This window comes from Paroedura picta, chromosome 4 (genome assembly GCF_049243985.1).
Source record: "Paroedura picta isolate Pp20150507F chromosome 4, Ppicta_v3.0, whole genome shotgun sequence".
NCBI classification, from domain to species: Eukaryota; Metazoa; Chordata; class Lepidosauria; order Squamata; family Gekkonidae; genus Paroedura; species Paroedura picta.
This window is the reverse complement of record NC_135372.1, coordinates 62,509,157-62,529,090: the sequence shown is the minus strand read 5'-3', so window position 1 is coordinate 62,529,090 and position 19,934 is coordinate 62,509,157. Positions and strand designations below refer to the sequence as shown.

The 19,934-nt window shown below is 45.1% G+C and overlaps 1 protein-coding gene across 7 annotated transcripts in view; it reads right to left on the bottom strand.

The window, feature by feature from the left end:
- The window catches only part of COL24A1 (collagen type XXIV alpha 1 chain), a 234,520-nt gene extending 215,042 nt beyond the window's left edge, over positions 1-19,478 (bottom strand). For all 7 annotated transcript variants that reach the window (XM_077333120.1, XM_077333124.1, XM_077333121.1 and 4 more), the window contains exon 1: positions 19,139-19,478. In XM_077333120.1, the coding sequence (XP_077189235.1) occupies positions 19,139-19,194 (56 nt within the window). In that variant the 5' untranslated portion in view covers positions 19,195-19,478. The remainder of the gene's footprint in view (positions 1-19,138) is intronic.
- Between the last annotated feature and the right edge of the window lie 456 nt (positions 19,479-19,934).

Here is a 19,934-nt window from a genome sequence, read left to right as displayed (position 1 = left end):
TTAGGTGATTCTGCACCAGTGGCGACACTCCAGGCTGCTGTTAGTGCGTTGCTGTGGAGCTGTATGCTCCACAGCATACTGTGTCCCCATGGGGGGCACATTTAAGTGTTGGATCTTTTCCGGCACTGAAATGTGTCCCCCCAGGAAACACAGTGGCAGCAGAAAGGTTCCACCATGTGGGGAGGGGGAGGCAGGATGGGGTTATTTTGCAGCAAAATGGGGGGGGGGGGAGAGCACTGATCTGCCATGTAGTGCTGTGAAGCACCACAAAGCTGTCCAGGGCATTTTTGTCCCCTGCTGGCCTCCATAGGATGGGGACGAGCTAGTCAGGCCTGGCTCTTCCCATCCAGACAGGCCTGCCACAGGATAGGACCCATTGGCCCCCGTAGTGCCAAAAGGGAATGCGGAAGAATCCACGTTCCCTTAGCGTGGGGCTTCTAGGCCCAGTCTGCAGCAGGCTCTGGAGGGCAGTAGCCTGGCAGCAACATCATATAGACAAGGTGATCAGCCTTGGGTCCATACTGATGATGCCCCGGCCATTTCCACCTGTGTGGAATTGGCCCTTGAGAAATAACAAAGTATCCACCTTTTCCAGCAACTCTTTTTTTCTTTTGTAATGACCAATAATAGGTTTCTGGGAATAACATGAATTGGATTAGGTGAAGCTTGGGTAAAAAGAAACATTTTGGAATAGCACTTTAAAAAAATAGTACAGGCACCAGGTGACCCTTAAGGGGAACACCAACAAAGAAACACCCCTGAAACTTTTACTAATGTGTGTTATCTACAGAGTATTCTCAGGGAATTATACCAAGGAACATCACAGGCCATTACAGGAAGATATATAGAGAGAGAATATATAGAACTAGGGGCAAAGCCCGTTGTCTCCAAGAATACAACGGGCGCTAGAGCTTGGCAGTGGGAAGAGGAAGGGGAGGAGTTGTCCAGTCTGTAAGGGCATGGGGTTGTCATGTGTGTTGTGTGGGAGGTTGTGGTGGCATGGTGGCAAATGAGGCCATGGGTGTGGAGATATGGGTGTCAAGAACCTGTGGTGTGGAATGTTCGTGGATTGTGGGAGAGGACTGACCTTTGGGAATTCTGGCATAGTGGTTACAGATGAGCTTTCCAGAGCCATGTCCTCAGATATGTGAAGGGAAAATCAGACTGGAGACTCTTCTTAGGGGAAGATTACATGGTAACCAATTCTGCGTCATTTCCCTTCTTGTGTGAATTAGGCCACATTCACCGAAATGCCCCTCTGCCCTAATACACATAGGGTAGTCACAGTACACAGGTGTCCACCCTGTTCCTTCTGTCTCCCATATTTTCACTGTTGGTAAAATGTTATGTGCCCACATGCTTCTTTCATGGTTGCTCCTTAGAAGAACGGATTTTTGTACCCTATTGCTTACTACCCGAAGGAGTCTCAAAGCGGTTTACAAACACCTTTTCCATTTGTCTCTCCACAATAGTCAACCTGTGAGGTATGTAGGGTTGTGAGAGATCTGAGAGAACTGGGAATGGGCCGCAGTGACCCAGCAGGCCTCAGGTGTCTCAAAGCATTTTCCAATTGTCTTCCCCTTCTCTCCCCATAGCAGACTCCCCATGAGGGAGGTGGGGTAGCAAGCCTCACAGGGAAGCTGGCAATCCTAAGAGGAAGACTGTCTGTGCACAGCAGTCTTGACCTTAGTAAGGTTTTTAATACTGTTTTTTTATTTGCCAGGCCAAGGTTATTTGCCAGTTACTATTTCAGTGACGATGTGTCTCCAGACATTTACTTGTTCTCTATTTAGTTTCAGGCTGTAAATATTTATTTAGATCTTCCTGCACTTTCCAGACTCACAGGACTGATGCTGGTCTGCCTGTCTGCGCCCCAGAATACAAACAGTTGCTGATAAGGGCTGGCCATAACCCATAGGCCAGGAGGGACACTCCTGCACCACTCCCTACCAACTGCAGGCAAAAATGGCTCATTTGAAGGGTGGACTCTGAGGCATTGTACAATTTTGAAGTCCCACCTCCAAACCTCCAGGAATATTTCCAACCCAGGGGTAGCCAACCTACAGGTGTGGCCTGGAGAGCTCCTGGAATTACAGCTCACCTGCAGAGTATAAAGATCAGCTCCCCAGGCAGAAAGGGCTACTTTGGACAGGGTTGTGGTAGAGAAGAAACATTTAAGGCTTCCCACACAGGTTGTTGTTGAATTGAAAGACTTGAGGCCTACTGCACAGGGTTGTTGTGCAGATGAAACAGGAGACAAAAGAGCCAGCTTCCTCTGCAGAATAACGCTGTGCAGTGGCCTCAAATCTGCAGAGAGGTGCAAAGAAGAAAGACACATGGCTTGGCTGTGTCTAACCCCCGGCCAGAACAGTATTTGAAGTGAGAAGGGGCTTTTCTGTGGCCTCCCTGTCAGGCAACTGTTTGGCAGAAGGGGAAAGTCCCCCCCCCCTCAAAAGGAAGGCCCTCAGGCTCCCCTGCGTCGCTCTTGGAAAGGCCTCCTTCCCTCAGTCAGGGCCTGTCAGAGGCTCCTTCGCAGCAGGGCTGAAGGGGGGGGAGGGGAGCACTCTGCAGCCTCCTGCCAGCTCTGTCAGGGCTCTGAGGCAATTTACAGTTGGACATGGCAGTTAGGACAGCCTTGGGGCGAAAAGGGCTGGCACAGCCTGTCCAAGCCTCTGTTCTCATCCCCCTTGGCAGCCCTGCTGACCTCCTCTTCCTGTGGTGGTCAGGAGCAGACTGGCAGCCAGATTGGGCTGGGTGAATGGAATTTTGGTCTGTCCTGGTGAGGGGCCAATAGGAAGGCACTTTGCGCGCCTCCCCATTGGCTGCTTGGCCCTGGATGGACACTCGGAGGGCCCAATCAGGAGCCGCTCCTGATTGGGCCCTCTGAGTTTTTATCCTGGACAGGGCCCGCCCTAACTGCTCCCCAGGTGGCCTTACTCTTTTATTTAATAGGACCCTGTCCTATTTAAAGATAATATAAACTATAAATATTCTTATATTCCCAGTCATATTATCCTTTTTCAGTTTACAGTCCACACAATCTAGCTTTTACTGAGATAGCTTCTTGAACTGAGGTGAAGTTCTAAGTTGGGAGTCTTCTGCCTTGTAAGCCCAAAATAAAAGTCTATTACGGAATAAAATATGCTACAAAGAATACAACCACAGCATATTTCTTACAAAATTAAACTTTAAAAATTCTTCTATATATTACTCTGAATTGTATCAAGGTATATAGAGTTTATAAGGTATCCCAAGAGCTCTCAATCAGCTAAAAATAATCCTCATAGGTTGAGGTGTTCCTTTGAAGCAAGTGTATTCCATTTCCCTCACCCTCTCTTGAATTATTAAAGGTTAAGGCACTCTACTGATGTCAGTTACTGATACTAGGGCAGTTTCTGATGCCAGGGCACTGATACTGGCAGAAGCTGAGACTTTTTCTCCTTCCTTTCCAGCCATTGGACATATTCCAAGAGTTCTATTTTGGACTCATCAAGCAGAGAGATTCTCAGACTGTATGCAAGGCCTCTTATGGGCTTGGTTAGAGACTGTATCAACTCTAGAGAGGGAACTTGTAGACTAGATTAGACTGGTCTATGCTAAATGGAGCAAGAAGGAACAGACTGGATTAATGTAAAATTATAAATAATTTTTAAATGTCTGTCTTTAATAATGGAAATAACAAAAGTGAATTACGGTGTTTTTTTAAACCTGAACTGCAAACCATAATGGAAACAGATTCTGTGCAGATCTCTAATGAATATTATTCTAAATGAGTAATGCCACTCAATGTCAGAAATTCAAGGCTGATTCAAGGTGAACTTGTTTTCTCATAATCCAAATAGTTTCAATGAAATTAATCAGGATTCTCAAATAAAATCCTAGAGTCCTGTTACAACTGATATATTGACATACCTAGTCCTGTTAGCCTGAAAAAAATGTTTCTCGTAGAGAGATGTCTTTTAAAGATTTGGAAATGTTCATATTGCTGCCAGTAACTCAAATTTGGCTTTATAAATGCTTAGAAAAATGCATGTCCAACACTTACAGTTGTCCCTGGCTAATGTCAAGAACAGATGCACATTCAAACAAGAAAGCACGTGTAGAAGACATAAACAAAAGCAATTAATTTGGGTTTCTTAAAGATTGATACATCCTCGTTCCACTATTTCCTTAGTACACAGAAGTTAAATCAATTTAGAAAGCTGATCCTTTCCCTTAATCACATATGTTCTTTCTTTTTCCATAGTCTAAAGTTAGGAACAAAGAACAAGAGTAGTAGACCTAGTAGTTTGCTTGAAACAAAACTGTGATCATTATACTAGTTGTGCACGTAATAATAGTAAGGCTTTATCTTCTATATTCTCCTCCCTATGGACAATTGCCATATATAAAAAGAAATGATTGCAAAAGACCACCACCACCAAAATCTCAAGGCAACTCATGTGAAAAAAATAGTTTAAATACTGGTTTTAATCTTTAAGCTATGGATTCTAACTACTTTAAATTCCGTTAAAATAGAGCCAACTTGGTGTATTGATCAAGAGCCAGTTTGGTGTAGTGGTTAGGAGTGCAGACTTCTAATCTGGCATGCGAGGTTCAATTCTGCACTCCCCCACATGCAACCAGCTGGGTGACCTTGGGCTCACCACGGCACTGATAAAGCTGTTCTGACCGAGCAGTGATATCAGGGCTCTCTCAGCCTCACCCACCCCACAGGGTGTCTGTTGTGGGGAGAGGAATGGGAAGGTGACTGTAAGCCGCTTTGAGCCTTCTTCTGGTAGGGAAAGCGGCATATAAGAACCAAGTCTTCTTCTTCTTCTTCCTCTTCCTCTTCTTCTTCTTCTTCTTCAAGGGCAGCAGCCTCTAATCTCGAGAACTATGTTTGATTCCCCACTCCTCCTCCATCTGAGTGACCTTATGCCAGTCAGTTCTCTCAGACCTCTCTCAGCCTTACCTACCTCACAGGATTCTGTTGTGGGGAGAGGATGGGATAGCGATTTTAAACTGCTTTGAGATTCCTTTAAGTGGCAAAAAGCAGAGTAAAAAAATGCTGTTCTTGTAATAATTTTTTTAGTTATAAGAACTTGATAACATTTCATCCTTCCCTTCCCCGAAAGAGCTCAAAGAGGGTTTGCCTGGTTCTCACTCACACACCTTTTAGTTTCACAAATCCTTCGATAAAGGGAAGGCTAAACATAAAATCCTATAATAAATAAAAATAAATGAAGTAAATTAGGCTGAAGAGATTCAAACAGGCTGAATAGAATGCACTTTGGCAGCTTTTAAAATAGATAAATTTATCTTATCTTGGCATCCTCTTAGTGTCCTCTCCCGGAAGTTTCATAAAATGCTGGAGAAGGGGGGGGGGGAACTGAGGGGAGTTTAACTGTTAACGACCACCAGATTAACAGGCCAGTTGGGCTTTGGGAAAAAAAGGAATAGAAGGTATCCTGGACTACACAGGGAGTCCAGCAGGTACTATAGAGTATGATTTTTGACAGGCATGATTTAAGTCTTGTTCCCCAACGCAAACAGTAAATTGTAAAAGATGCCTAATTATTGTCTTTAAATCTGAGACACTGAAAAAAAACAACATTATAACCTTTAATAATGCACCTCTTAACTCTGGTGACATCTTTTGAAAGTGTAACATGTAATGCCTTCCCACTCAAGCCTACAAACTAAATAAACCTATGTTATTATAGACTAGATTCAAAGCCTGTTCCTAAGAACAGGCCTTGAAAGGCTCCCTTCCCCTGGCCCCTTCTCAAGCAGCTTAAGGTGGCTTTGAGCCGCAGCTTGCAGCCAGATCAAGTGGGGCGGGCGGGGGCTGGGCAGCTCGTTAGCAGGGCGGGAACAGAGCTCCTTAGCAGGCAGTCAGTAGGCTGGGAGGCCTTCGTCAGCAGGCCCAGCCTAGCAGGCCAAGAGGCCCTCGTTAGCAAGCCCTCCACCACGACCCTTTGCCCAGGGCCCTTTCCCCTTACCTGCTGCTGGCTCCAGGCACTGAGGTGTCTGAGAGCAAAGAGGCTAGAGTCCAGGGACGGAGAGTGGGAGCTGCAGGGGCAGGGCCAATTAGGACAAAGCTGGCTGCACCTTGATTGGCCCTATTCTAACTTGGACAGCTGGACATGTCCCACCTTAGGCTGTTTCAGAAATATATAGAGGAACAACAATGGATAAGGATGCGTCTGTTGTATTATCCTCAACCTATATAACTCACCTCACACATTGTGGGATTAAGAAAAAAAATGTCTTGATTTTAAGTGATGGGCTTTTTGGTACAGGATAAAGAATCCTGTGAGGGCATTTGTAAAAGACACACTAATAAAAGATGTCAACTTTACCTCATAAACCTAAAGTTAACTGCGAACCTGGTAAAGTAACATACCAGGAGAGCATAGGTCAGCTGCAACTCTTCAGCTTGAAGGATTTGTTACTGGCAAAATGGCATAAAATAAGAGAAAAAGAAAGGCCTGGACCAGGATTGTGACAATTGGGTTTGAAAACTTACTTATGGAAGAATCTAATTCCAGTTAACTGATACAGCTGTAACATTACCTCATTGTTAAAACAAACCATGGAAGGAAAGGAAAATGAAGCAAAGCAGGTATGAGCCTTTAGTATATTCCTAATCTTTTAACATATCTGTACTATACCAAGCTATCAATTGCAGGCACATTAGCTGAGCGTCTGGATGTCTTTAAAGTTTTCCAGTGAGTTTCACTTCATAGGACTGCTCAAAATCTGGGGTCTTACAACTTATACTGCATCAAGGTAGCTAATCTCCCATGCACAGCTGCCACCTATAGAACTCCAAAAGACAGAGCACATTGTGAGACCACAAGAAAAATGACATGCTATGGGTTTCAAAATATTACCAGTACCTTATCAAAACATATTTGTAACATATTGATTCTTTTTGGCAGTTTTGGTGCATCTATTTTCCATGAGTATGTATCAATAAGGAGGAGCTTTTCCTTCAAATAAGGAATCGGTAGGAAACCTAATTCTAGCCAACAGCTGCACAATAAGCGCTGTAATACATGCATCTGTGCTGCTGACAAAGTCAGTTGCCTGGTGCCAATAAAAGCACATTCAAACAGCTTCTTTTGTCCAAACAACAATCTGATGACAAGAACACTGTGTCTAAATAGAATTAATTCTATTTCAAATAAGAAGTTTTAAACTTTTAAAAACACAATGCCCCACTCACTGCCATTCTCTTAGAAATGAAAATGCAATTCTAGGTTGAAATTAATGTAATCTTTTCTCTTTTTTTGTCAATAAAGGGCTGTTTGTTTGCTTAAGTACTCTGCTTTCTTTGAGAAAGGTTGGATTCTTTTCTTACTTGCTCATAGCCAGTCTAGTGAAACTACAGTAACTAGAAACTTTCTTTGCATACCTGAGTTACCCAGTGAGGTATGTTAAGTTAGTCCCATTATGATCTGAAGGCATAACATTGATCAGGAAACAACGGAATCACTTGAATGACTGAAATAAGCAAATGATTTAGCCTTTGAATGAACCTGAAATGTATTTCAAAGATCAACAATTGGTTTATTTGTTTTTGTATGCCCCCCCAAAAAAGCAGTTCGTTATTCAAAGCTCTATTCAGGAAACCAATTATACAGAACATGTTTGATCTTTTACAGATCTTAGGGTATAAAACTTTCATATAACTTTATTTATTTACTAGCTTCAAAGCCCGTTTCTAAGAATGGGCCTTGAAAGGGCCCCCTGGCCTGGCAGCTTAAGGTGGCCTTGGGCGGCAGCTCATAACCAGATCAATTGGCGCGGGTGGGGGCTGGGAGGCCCTCGTTAGCAGGCCTTCCACCACAACCCTTTGCCCAGGGCCCTCTCCCCTTACCTGCTGCTGGGTCCAGGCACTGAGGTGTCTGAGAGCAAAGAGCCCAGGGATAGAGGGCGGGAGCTGCAGGGGCAGGACCAATGCTGGCTGCACCTTGATTGGCCCTATTCCAACTTGGACAGCCAGATACGTTCCATCCCCCTAGGCTGTTTCAGAAATATATAGAGGAACAACAATGTATAAGGATAACATTGTCATCTCACCCTTTCTCCATGGAACTTAGGGCAGTGTATATTATTTTCTTCTTCTCTATTTTATACTCACAGTAACCATGTAAAGTAGGTTAGGCCGAGGGTACATGCAAACATTATGGCAAACTGAAGATTTAACATTGGATTTTCTAGGTATCCTAATCCAATGCTCTAATCACTATCCTCCCATGATCATAGAATCATTGAGTTGGAAGGGGCCATACAGGCCATCTAGTCCAACCCCCTGATGATGGTGCATGTGATGATTGCTACTGACTATCAATGTTACAATTGTTGAAATATTACATACAAGTTACTCAAATCATAAAAGTTAGTTCTTCTGCCAAAAACGTGAAAATTGTTTGCAGCAGGTCAGAAGTTGTAGCGTGGTAACTAAACATCCTGGTAACTGCATTCATATTTCTGAGATTCACACATGTGAATTTTTTCCACACCCATAGCAAAAACTTTTCCTTCCTCTAGATTTAATTAGAAAGGATCCAAAATAGTCAGAAGCCTATCAGAAGGTAATATAGAGAAAGAAATAGAGGCAATTCTAACCACAGCTACTCCAGAAAGGAGCAGTTGGGTGAATTTCCCTACCTGAAGTAACTGCCATCTTGCTCCATAGCTGAGGAAATAAAATTTATTGTAACAGCATCCATAAAAGTGCATTCACTTCAAACCAACAGCACATAAAAAATTGTGTCTTCTATTTCATTTACAATTTGATCACCTTATGTTTTTTCTAAAAAGAAAAAAAGATGGACTCTCCCGCTAATTTGGCTAGATAAGTCTCCAGATATTTAATATGAACCACTTTTTTACATTAGTAGCTGTCAGCATGCAGACACATGAGACAGATAACATTTGTCCCTTGAAGTAATCCTGCACAGCCTTGTTAGAAGAGTAAGTCCCAGACAATATTTTATAAATTTTTTTGCTGCACAGACAAGACTTAACATGCCTTGGCAAAATACTAAATGCTATAAACAAAAATGTGTGTGTGTTGGGGGGAGGGGGAGTTCAGGCCATATTGGCGATAATCTTAAACAGGTCTATTCCAAAGCAAGTCCCATCTTATTCAGTGGGACTTAGTCCCAGGAAAGTGTTCTTGAGATTGCAGCGAATGTTTGCAAAATGTTGACTTCTGGCCTGAGAAGCATTTCCACAGACTATATAGCTTGTGATATGTTCATAAAACTATATGCAAACCAGGACTAACTCAACTATGCCAACGTAGTATTCTTTGAGTTTATCACAATGTGACTTGTAGTACGACTGATTAAGCCCCTCAGACACTCATTCCCACACCTTTAATGTATGAAAAGAAACTAGATACATAAACACAAATTCATTCATACATGAAAGGTTGACAAGAGTGGGTGTGCAAAGCAGTCATTTGCAAAAGATGGGATGGAGTGATCTACAATGGCCTGTAGCACTTAACTTCATATTACTTTTTAAAATATTCAAATAGTCTTAAATATTATTTGATTACTTTTGTACTGCTCCACTATGTTATACCATTGCCAGAATGCATCTCTTTTAGTGGCAAAGGCCACCACACCTCTCCGATGTCGCAGTGAGGAGTGGCATGTAAATCAAATAGTCAGCAGTTGAAGCCTACTCTTTTTCAAAAGGCCTTTAATTTACAGGTTCTCTTATATTTCTCATGGTATTTCTTTTGGAAACCTGTTTCTGGTTTATAAAGATAGCTAATGATTTAATGCACTATAGTCTGCTGGCTTTTATTCTTGAAGTTAGTATTTGTTGTTACAGAATGTTATTTTCAAGCCTGACAGGCTTTTAAGTTTGTTGTAAACTGTATTGGAAGTTTGATAAATGATTTTGAACAGTAGCAACTGTAAAACTATTGTCTAATGAACAGTTTGTAAACTTCGGTTCTTCCGTCCTGCATACACAGATTTATACCATGAACAATGTTTATATTAGCATTAACCACTCCAAACAAATAAACAAAATGAACCATACTTATACAACCAAATCCCACAGCAGCTATTCCTTCTGGCCATATATTCTGCAGACAGATTAGCTTAGCATTTGAGACACCAGCTCTGATCACAGCCTATGTCTCACAAATAATACATCTGAAATAAAATACTGTGAAATAAAAATGTGGCAACTATAACTTCACAACATTTCCATCTACACTGCCTATTACACCATTGTGAGGTAAAGAAACAATATAGCTAAGAAGTGTTTACCCACCCAATATACTAAGATGAAACATACAGCCTAAATTTAACACTGCCTTATGCCCAAATACAAGACTAGTAGTGGTTAAGGAGATGGTGGCTTCTAATCTGGAGAGCCGGGTTTGATTCCTCATTCATCCATATGCAGCCAGCCCAGAGACAGTGGGTTTGCCACAGCCCTGATAGTCCTGTTCTGACATGTCAGAAGCTCTCTCAGCCTACCTCACAGGGTGTCTGTGGTGTGGAGAGGGAGGGAAGGCAATTGTAGACCACTTTGAGACTCCTTTGGGCAGTGAAAAGCAGGGTATAAAAACAACTCTTATTCTTCTTAACTCCCATTAATGTTGTTTAACCTGCCAAAGCATCTATGGTAAAACTAGCTTGAGTATCTTTAAACCGCTCCTCTTTAAATAAAAGAGTAAGGGCTGTCTGGGAGGAGTTAGGGCGGGCCCTGTCCGGGATAAAAACTTGGAGGGCCCAATCTGATTGGGCCCTTTGAGTGTCCATCCAGGCCCGAGCAGCCAATGGGGAGCCACGCGATTGGCTGCTTCCCCCAGCCGGAGACTCACTGCGCAGACTGAACTAGCAGCCGACGTGGTGAGTCCTCCGGCCGGGGTACTCCTCCTCCTGCTTCTCCCAGCCACAGGAGCGGCCTCGCCGCATCGTAGACGCGGTGAGGCCGCTCCTACAGCTGGGAGAGGTACCAGCCATCATCCTGTGTGTGAGGGGGAAACCACTCCGCCTTCTCCCGGCCGCTCCAGCGGCTGTGAGAAGGCCGCAGATGGTGGCCGCTGGGGGGGGGGGGGGAGCCACTCCGCCTTCTTCCCTCTAAGCCACGGATGCTACAGATACCTGCAGCATGAGAGCTGCCCCTGCCAGTTAGTTCCCTGAAGCCTGCAGCCTTTCCAGGTCCTGTGGAGAGGGAGAGGCCATCCACATAGTTCTTACACCCCTCCCCCCAATCTAGCACCAGTTGTATTCCTGAATGCAACGGGTTTTGCCCCTAGTTTTAATATAATGCTTTAGCCCTTCTTCCAAAGCTTATCTCCAGAAAATTCAGTTTTATTCATCCTAAAGTACTTCTGGATCTTTCTGAAATTCCTAGAAGAATCAAATACTTTTATCACACTGGGCAGGGAAGGTACGATTAAGGAAGATAGGGATGTAGAAACTGGACAATAAGGAGGTTGCTGCCAAATCAACAAACACTGCATAAAGGGCCTCAGTTGGTCCTCTATTACTCTGGGTGGTAAGGTAGAATATTGTTTAGAAATGATCTATTGTACTTTGTTTCTTTCTAAAACCAGCTTAATGTTGGTATATGACTTTGTTTTCAACTTCCTATTCTTCTAATTTGTATAGCAAATAATTGCTATAAAATTTCATGGCCATATTCAGCACACTAATTGGTCAATAATTTTGTGGATCCACTTTGCTTCCATTTTTCAAAATACATACTACTATATTCATCTTCCATCCCCCCCCCCCCCAAGTGCAAAAGATTTGCTGGTTGTTTGGAAGTAGTGATTTGGCTCAAGCAAAGCTGGCTGAAACTCAACTTCTCTAAGACAGAGGTCCTGTGGTTTGGTAGGAAGGGGCAGACTTAGAAGCACACTTACCCACCCTGGATGGAGTACAACTGAGAGCTTCACACTCAACCAGGAATTTGGGGGTGATTCTGGATGCCTCCTTGTCCATGGAGGCTCAGGTCACCGTAATAGCCCAGCTGGAGTTTTTCCGCCTTCACCAGGCACAGCTATGAGTGCAGTTTATTTTGTTTAAGGTTTTTATAAGAGGATCTCAGAGGAATAACATGCCAAACCAACATATCTACTCTACAGTATTTGACCTGGCATGAGTACTTCATTACTGATTTCCTGGCATTCCCACATTCTTGACCAAACCAACCTCCTTGTTTATAATGGGTTGCATTCACTGTTGCCTTTTTAGCTATGAGAGGTTTTAAGCAATTTACAATATCCTCAAAACACGGACTATATTAAATCTTGTTTGCATTGCAGCTTGTCATCTTAGTCAAAGATCATCTTCAGATCATCTTGGGAAACATGGTCTAAAACAACTCAAGCTTGTTCTGCAATAGATTGAACACTAGATGAAATTTTTGCACATTTTCGATGTCCAGGTCCTATTCTGGCATTCAAATCCCCACAAATATGAGCATTAGGGCCTTTCATGTCTTGACAGAGTTCAGCTGACAACTTTGCACTCCATTAGGAATTTGGGGATGATATTTGGTGTCCTCCTTACAATGGTATCTCAGATCATGAATGTAGCATGCCAGGCATTCTTCCACCTGTGCCAGGTGAAGCTACTGACCCTGGAAAACCTAGCCAACATCATCCATGTAGCAGTCATCTCCAGGTTAGATTACTGTAACTTGTTCTTCATGGGACTACCCTTAGCCCTGACCTGAAAACTTACTAGGACACTATGAAAGGCTCACAACCTACCCTCCAACAGCTACATTGGTTGCCAGTTGTATTCCAAATTAACTTTAAGGTTCTAGTTCTAACCTTTAAGGCCATGAGTAGTCTGGCACCAGCATATCTAAGGGATCATCTCTCCCAGTATGCCCCCAGGACACTATGGTCTTCAAACACTAACATGTTGGAGGTCCCTGGCCTGAAAGAAGTATGCCTGGCCATGGCCCCAACTATAGCCAAGGTGATACCAATTCCTGTGTTCTATACTAATTTGTAATCAATTACACCTGTTACTTGGTGTGAATCTATATGTCATGTTGCTTGAATGCAAGTTAGACAAGCTTGAGAGCAACCCCATCACTCAGGAGCAGTTGCAAAGGTGATAACTATTAATGTAAAAAAGAATCTCAATACTGAGGTATGCTTTAAATTGCTTACTGCTGATTATAATATTTGTATGCCTTAGAAAATTATATAATATAAAACAATATATGATTGGGAATTATATTTGTATTCCAGAATAGCAAGCAATCACTGATGAAGATTCAGAAAAACAGGTTTATCAAATACCTGGGACCCCATTCTGAGTGCTAAAGTATTTCAAAGTGATTTATATGCTTGAGAGATTACTTGACATTTGGCCAATTTTGACTATTAATAAGGAAACAATGATTCTACTATTCAAGTAGGGCTGCCAACAGACCTAGAGAAAAATGTCCTCTTCCATTAGCAGACCATTAACAGGTTATCTTCCAGGTGAGGTGATTTACCTACATGCTATGAAGAACTTCTCTTCCCTCCTTAGATTGCCTGATCTGAATTATAGCCCCACACTCTGAAATTTAATTTTTGCTTAAAACACTGGGAGGATGCCAGGATCACATGCCAGGATCTCTTCTAGAATCATCCTTAAAACATTAGGAGGAAATCATACCAATTTAACTCACACCATTTTCCTCCTTTTTCACCTCTCTCTAGCCAAATGAAATTGAAAAAGCAAGGGATTTGTCAATTTCACTAGTGTGTCCTTACTTTTTAAATTAAAGTATTACAGTATTATGGGTATACACATAGTATATCCATGTGTGTAGGTAAAGCTACCCACACGTGTGTAGGTAAAGCTATAGATATAACACACACTCTGTCTCTTTGAACAGGAGGAAAATAATGAAGTGAAACTAACAAGATATGTCCTGACCTTACCAGTTTACTGGAGATCAGAACCCAACAAATATAATATTGATAAGAGTAGACTTTTCCCCGAACGTTATTAGCTGTGGGAAGTATCACTTCAACTGAATTAACTAACGCAGAAATAATTCCCAAATGAACTTCCAAGAACTTTAAAACACCAGTGTGATTTTACTCTTCATTTCAATGAAGAAAATGTCCAGAGCATTTGCTTTAAAGGTTACATATCTCAACAAAAGCAGCCAAATTACTCTCCAGTTCTTTCACATAATACTATGCATGCTATGGGGCTTGTTTACAGAAAGCTGCCCCATGAAATATTTCACATTAAAGAATTGACAGCTTGGTAGAACCTGTTCATTTTCTTAGCAGAAACAAATCAAAGGCCATGGAAAATCTAAGAGAGCACAGAAAGATCACCAATATTTTTCATGCTAGGTTTTTACTAGACAGCCAGTGTGGTGTATAGGTTTGAGTATTTGGGAGACCTGGCTTTGAATCCCTAGTTGTGCCATGCAAGCTCGGGTGACTTTGGGACAGTCACACTCTGAGCTTAACCTAAGACACAGTGTGTTGTGAGGATAAAATGGAAGAGAGAACAATGTAAGCTGCTTTGGATCCTCCACAAGGGAGACAGATGGAGTAAAACACTCAAGAACAAATAAATGGCTCACTACTTTTGTGTCTTCAAGGAGAGAAAAGGGATTATTTGTGCACATGAGTAAGAGGACCATTTGACTGAAGTTTCATTTTGGCAGGCAGTGTCTCAAAACAGCACTTGCTTTTAAGTGAGAGGGCAAGTGGGAATAAGTTTTCCATGTACCCCTACTTTCCTTATATTCACATACACACAAGTGTAAGCCAAAATTTTCCTTCCTCTTTCAATAACAATCATCTTGAGTTTCATTCATTCCACAAAGAGGACTGCACAGATGGACAAGCTGTTTGAAATGTGCTGTGCCTGGTACAGATCCCCAACAAAAACTTAGATCTTTAAACAATCAGGGGGTGGCATGGAGCAGCTCTGTCTTAAATTAAACTGGTTCCAGATGGGTAACTGTGCACACAAAAGCTTATACCTTGAATCAAACTTGGTTGATCTTAGAGGTGCCACTGGACTCCAACTTTGGTCTAGAAATTAAGCTATTCCTTCTCTCAAAATAACACATAGGTTTTACACCCTTCCAGGTAGACAGAAAAGCAAGCACCATCAGTATCCTTCCAGGTGTGTAGGGCCATACATAAGAATAGAGTGGAGCCTCAAAACAGCCCAGGAACAAGCTGAGCCACGTGGTTCTTGCAGTGCAGGCATTGACAGGCCATTTGGCTTCCAGTGACTCTGAAGGCATTGAGTCACTGGTGAACTTTCCTGTTAAATTGAAGGGCCACTCTGCCTCTGGGCACACAATCTAGGTATCATTAATTGCTATCAGTAGCACTAATCTCTAAACATTATAAGGTTGAAGTTGAGTGCAGACAACTCACTCCCTACCTGATTGATCCTCCCTGGAGGTGTGCTGCCAACAGGGAGAGAGTACTTTGCCAAAAAGGGCTAATCAGTTCAAATTGCACTCTGCCAATGAGGGCCAACTAGTTCAAATTGCATGTGCTGCCAATGAGAGCAAATCAGTTCAAATTGCAAGCAGACAACTCACTACCTACCTGATTGGCCCTCCCTGGGGTATATGCTGCTAATAGGGAGAGAGCACTACCAATGGGGGTCAATCAGTTCAAATTGCATGTGCTACCAATGAGGGCCAATCAGTTCAAATTACACGCAGACAACTCACTCCCTAACTGATTAGCCACAAGGGGGGGAGGTGTGCTCACAATGAGAGCAGTCTGCCAACTAGGGCCAATTGTGGGGCTTATCAGTCCTATTCTGCAGCTCACCGGGTGGAAGAGGTGCTGGCTTCTCTGAGAGGCCCTGCTGATAGTAAGTTGTCTCAACCTTGTCCCACCCTCCATTCCCCCCAAACAGGGGAGGGAAGTAATCTGCTTTCTTTGTCTGATGTGTTGGTCTCAGGTTTCAGCTCTCTTCTGGAAGGCAGCACAGAGCTGCCAAGAAGGCAGAGAGCATTAGTATTTCAAAAACAGAATGCTAAAAGATAGACATAATGCAATGAATGTCTTAACTCAGTGCAGTGAGTCAAGGGTTCATTCAGGCAGTCCAAGGGCATCAGCAGAAGGAGCAGTTCTACAATCCAAGCCTCCCAGCCTCAAGTTAATATAGGTTGTCAACAGCCTCTCAGTCCTTACTCTGTGATGACTCAAAATCTTCTGCTGTTACAACTGTCTTGCTAACATGGTATGGAGCCTTTTAGACTGGAGCTCTCTTCCAGCACATAGCTGACATTGCTTTATTGACTCACATGAGCCAGATGGGCTAATAAGACAGGAAGTTGCAGCTGGAGGTTGGGAAGAGGAATGAGGAGCTACTGCAACAACTTTACAATCTATGCCCTAGTTTGTCTGCAGTTCCATTCCCTCTTGCTGGTCAGAGCTCTCTGCCTGTTGAACATCTGGTTGGGCTAAGCTCTCATCCAACTGAGTCTCAGGTGAAGCTGGAAGCTCCTGGCAAGGCTTTTCCTCTGAGGAGTCCTCCCTAACAGGACCTGGGCTCACACCACCTCCCCATGTCCATGAGTTGGACATTGGAGAGCTCTTTGCTTTCCCCCACCCTTCCTCTCATCAGGGGAGCTGCGGGTATCCAGCAGCCCTCTTCACACAGCCTAGGGGGATGGGAAAGGAGGCAGCTAACCCCCACAGCCTAGCCTGTCCTTTAGGAAATGTGGGGGGTGGGAAAGAGGCTGCCCATCCCCCATGGTCTTTCCCAAGCAGCCTGGTCTTTGGTAGGTGTGGGATGGGTGGGAAAGAGGCAGTGCCCCCCCCCATCTGTTCCCACCCAGCCTGGCCTTTGAGGGATGTGGAGGAAGGGAAGGATGTAGCCTCCCTGTGGCCTTCCCCTCCTGGCAGAGCCTTTGGGAAATAGGAGGCAGAAAGGTGGCAGCCCACCCCCACTCCCCGCAGCCTTCCCAGCCTGGCCTTTGGAAGATGTGGAGTTTGATGGGAAGGTGGGGACAGTGGTGACCTATGTAGATACTGTTGTTGGATGTGGGGTTAGGAGAGCTAGTGCCCCTCCAAAGTAGCTGTGTTCTCTAGGACAGTGGTCCCCAACCTTTTTATCACCGGTGACCGGTCAATGCTTGACAATTTTACTGAGGCCAAGGGGGGGTAGTCTTTTGCCGAGGAACATCACAGCCGCCGACTGAACCCCTGCTCCACTTGCTTTCCCACTGGCACCCCTGACTTCCCGCCGTCTGCTGGGGGGCGCTGCCAGCAGCAGCTGCACAGTGCCACGCCAAGAGGGAGCCCCAGCCACGGCAGCCATTGGAGAGCACCAAAGGTGAGCCGGCGGCAGAGTGGCAGGGCAACCCCCAAGGCAGCAGCCAGGAAGGAGGACAAGGAGGAGTTGCAGCCTGGTACCAACTGTTCCGCGGACCGGTCCCGTTCCCCAGACCAGGGGGTTGGGGACCACTGCTCTAGGATATCTGCTGCCTTCCTTCCCCCCTCTGTCTTTCACCCTGAGGGTTTCCAGCCCCCTCCCCCAGAGGTTGGCAACCCAGCTTGGCTACATATGCAGGAGTCAGGAATCAAACCCAGATCTTGAAATGAGAGTCTGCTACTCTTTAAGATAGTGCAGGGAGCGGGGCAGAACCCAGGAAGGTCACAGTGCAGGCATATGTCCTAGCGCCCGCTGTATTCCTGAGTGCAATGGGCATTACCTCTAGTCATACATTTATGTGGGTATCCACAAGGGCTGCTGCATGTCTGCCTGAGTCTTATGCCCCAATAGGCCTTTTCTCATCAATGCTCCCTAACTGACAGGAAAGTATAATTGCCAACCTCCAAGTGCTGGCTGGGCTCCTGCTCTTACAACTGATCTGCAGACAACAGAGATCAGTTCACCTGGGGAAAACAGCTGCTTTGGGAGATGTACTCCAAGACAGGGGTAGTCAACCTGCGGTCCTCCAGATGTCCATGGACTACAATTCCCATGAGCCCCTGCCAGTGTTTGTAGTCCATGGACATCTGGAGGACCACAGGTTGACTACCCCTGCTCCAAGGCATTATACCCCAATGAAGTCCCTCCCCTCCCCAAACCTCACCCTCCAAGCCTCCCTCCTATCTCCAGGCATCTCCCAACCTGGAGCCGGCAGCCCTACTGGAAGGGGCAATTGGGCACCCATCACAGTTCTTGGACTGGTCAGAATTACATGATATAAGCAGATTATTGGGAGCAGACATTTATGTGCGTTCGAGAGTCCTATCTTTTCTCTGGTAGTGATGGAGTGAAGCTGCCACCCCAGTAGCTTGTGGGATTCTGTTGAGTGAACTGTATGTTTGAAGAAAAGAGATTTGTTTTAGGTAGGGAGTTGGAATCAATGACCAGGACAGAAACAAAACACACACAGACACATAATTCTAAATCGGAATAATAAAATAGGCGTGTGAACTGCTGTTCCATGGAGTCGGAATGCTCCTTGAAAGTAACCTCAAAAAGCCAGCGGCAGCAGGAGAAAGCTGCAGTTATCACAGTGGAATCGTCTCTTCGGAGGGAGCCACCGCCTTCCTTCAAGCCTCTGCTTGGCAACCCAAACAAACTGTCTAATTCATTCCCATCAACCTGCTGCATAATTCATCACCAGCAAATTGCAAGGGACCAAGAAAAGCACCTACAGAGATACATCTGCCGCCTCCTGCTGACGATCAAAAAGAAAAGAGAAGAAACCAGCGCTTCCTTTGTTGCCAAACCAATCCCGAGAGCTCTCTTTCTCCCTCCTGGCTGGCCCTCGTCAGTCTCAGGACAGCTGTTGGGGAGACCCGGGAGTCGCCGCATCTCCGCCGCCTGTGCTATCGAGGCACGGGAAAGGCGCCAGCCAAACTTTCTCTCTCCCCCCCCCCCTCGCTTCCTCGCCAAATGATCGCTTTCAACCAAGCGGCGGGACAGAGAAACCTTTGCGATAGCGAAGGCGGCGCTCGGACAACGCAGACCATTTTCCTGCCCCGGTTTCGGAAGGAAAAAAAGTGCAAAAATGAAGCCTCGTCGCCACGCTTGCAAAACGTGCGCTGTGTGCAAGCAAACTCCGGCAGCCACAGCAACCCGCCCCCTTGCCTGGGCTCCGCTCCCCGCCCCCGCCCCCTCCGCTGTTCTTTCTTACTCACGTTTTTGCTGTGGGTGAGATGTTTCCACGCCTTGTCCTTTGAGCTCCTAAATGCATTTGTATGCATTTGTCCGAGCAGCGAAGTCCTACGCGAAAACAGAAGCCAACTGCCGACCGCACAAGGTTCAGGTACTGTCCATGAAACCGAGGCCCCACGAAGTGGTCGCGGGCTGGTTTGTCCAGAGCGCTTTTTTGCACTAGAGCAGTTCCCACATGATTAGGAAAGGCAGCCCTGCCAAAAAGCCGGAGGGCTGACTCGCGTGCGGGTACCGGTTTATTGCTGCTGCTGCTGTTGGGGTGGTTTAATTGTTTGGTTTTGTTTTGCAAAGCGCAGCGCAATTGCGCGCAACTGGACTGGGGCTGAGAGGAGATTCCCCGCAGAGAGGCTTTCTTGGCGCTGGGAAGCAGCGGCAGTGCACACAACGCCAACTCTTTGGGAGAAGGAGAAGAAAAAAAAGGTTGCCCTCAGCAGCGAAGAGCGGCAATGGCACAGACATTCGGCGCTGAAAGGCGACTGCCTCTGGCTGCGGAGCACAGCAAAGAGCCAACCCAACGCGAAGCAAATCCTCCCCGCCACGGCTCGGTGTTAAATTTCACCGCTCACGGACTTGGGATTACATCATCAAACGCATCTCAAATATTCCCCGCCCGCCAAGCGACGGAGGCGAAGCTTCTGCCCCAGGCCGGTGATGGTTGGCTCGGCGTTGCCGCCAGGGGGACTCGAGGAGCCGCTCCCGCTACTGCGCCTGTTGGCGGTGTCTTGGAGCCGGACGCTCGGCGCTGTTTTTGCTTGCTTG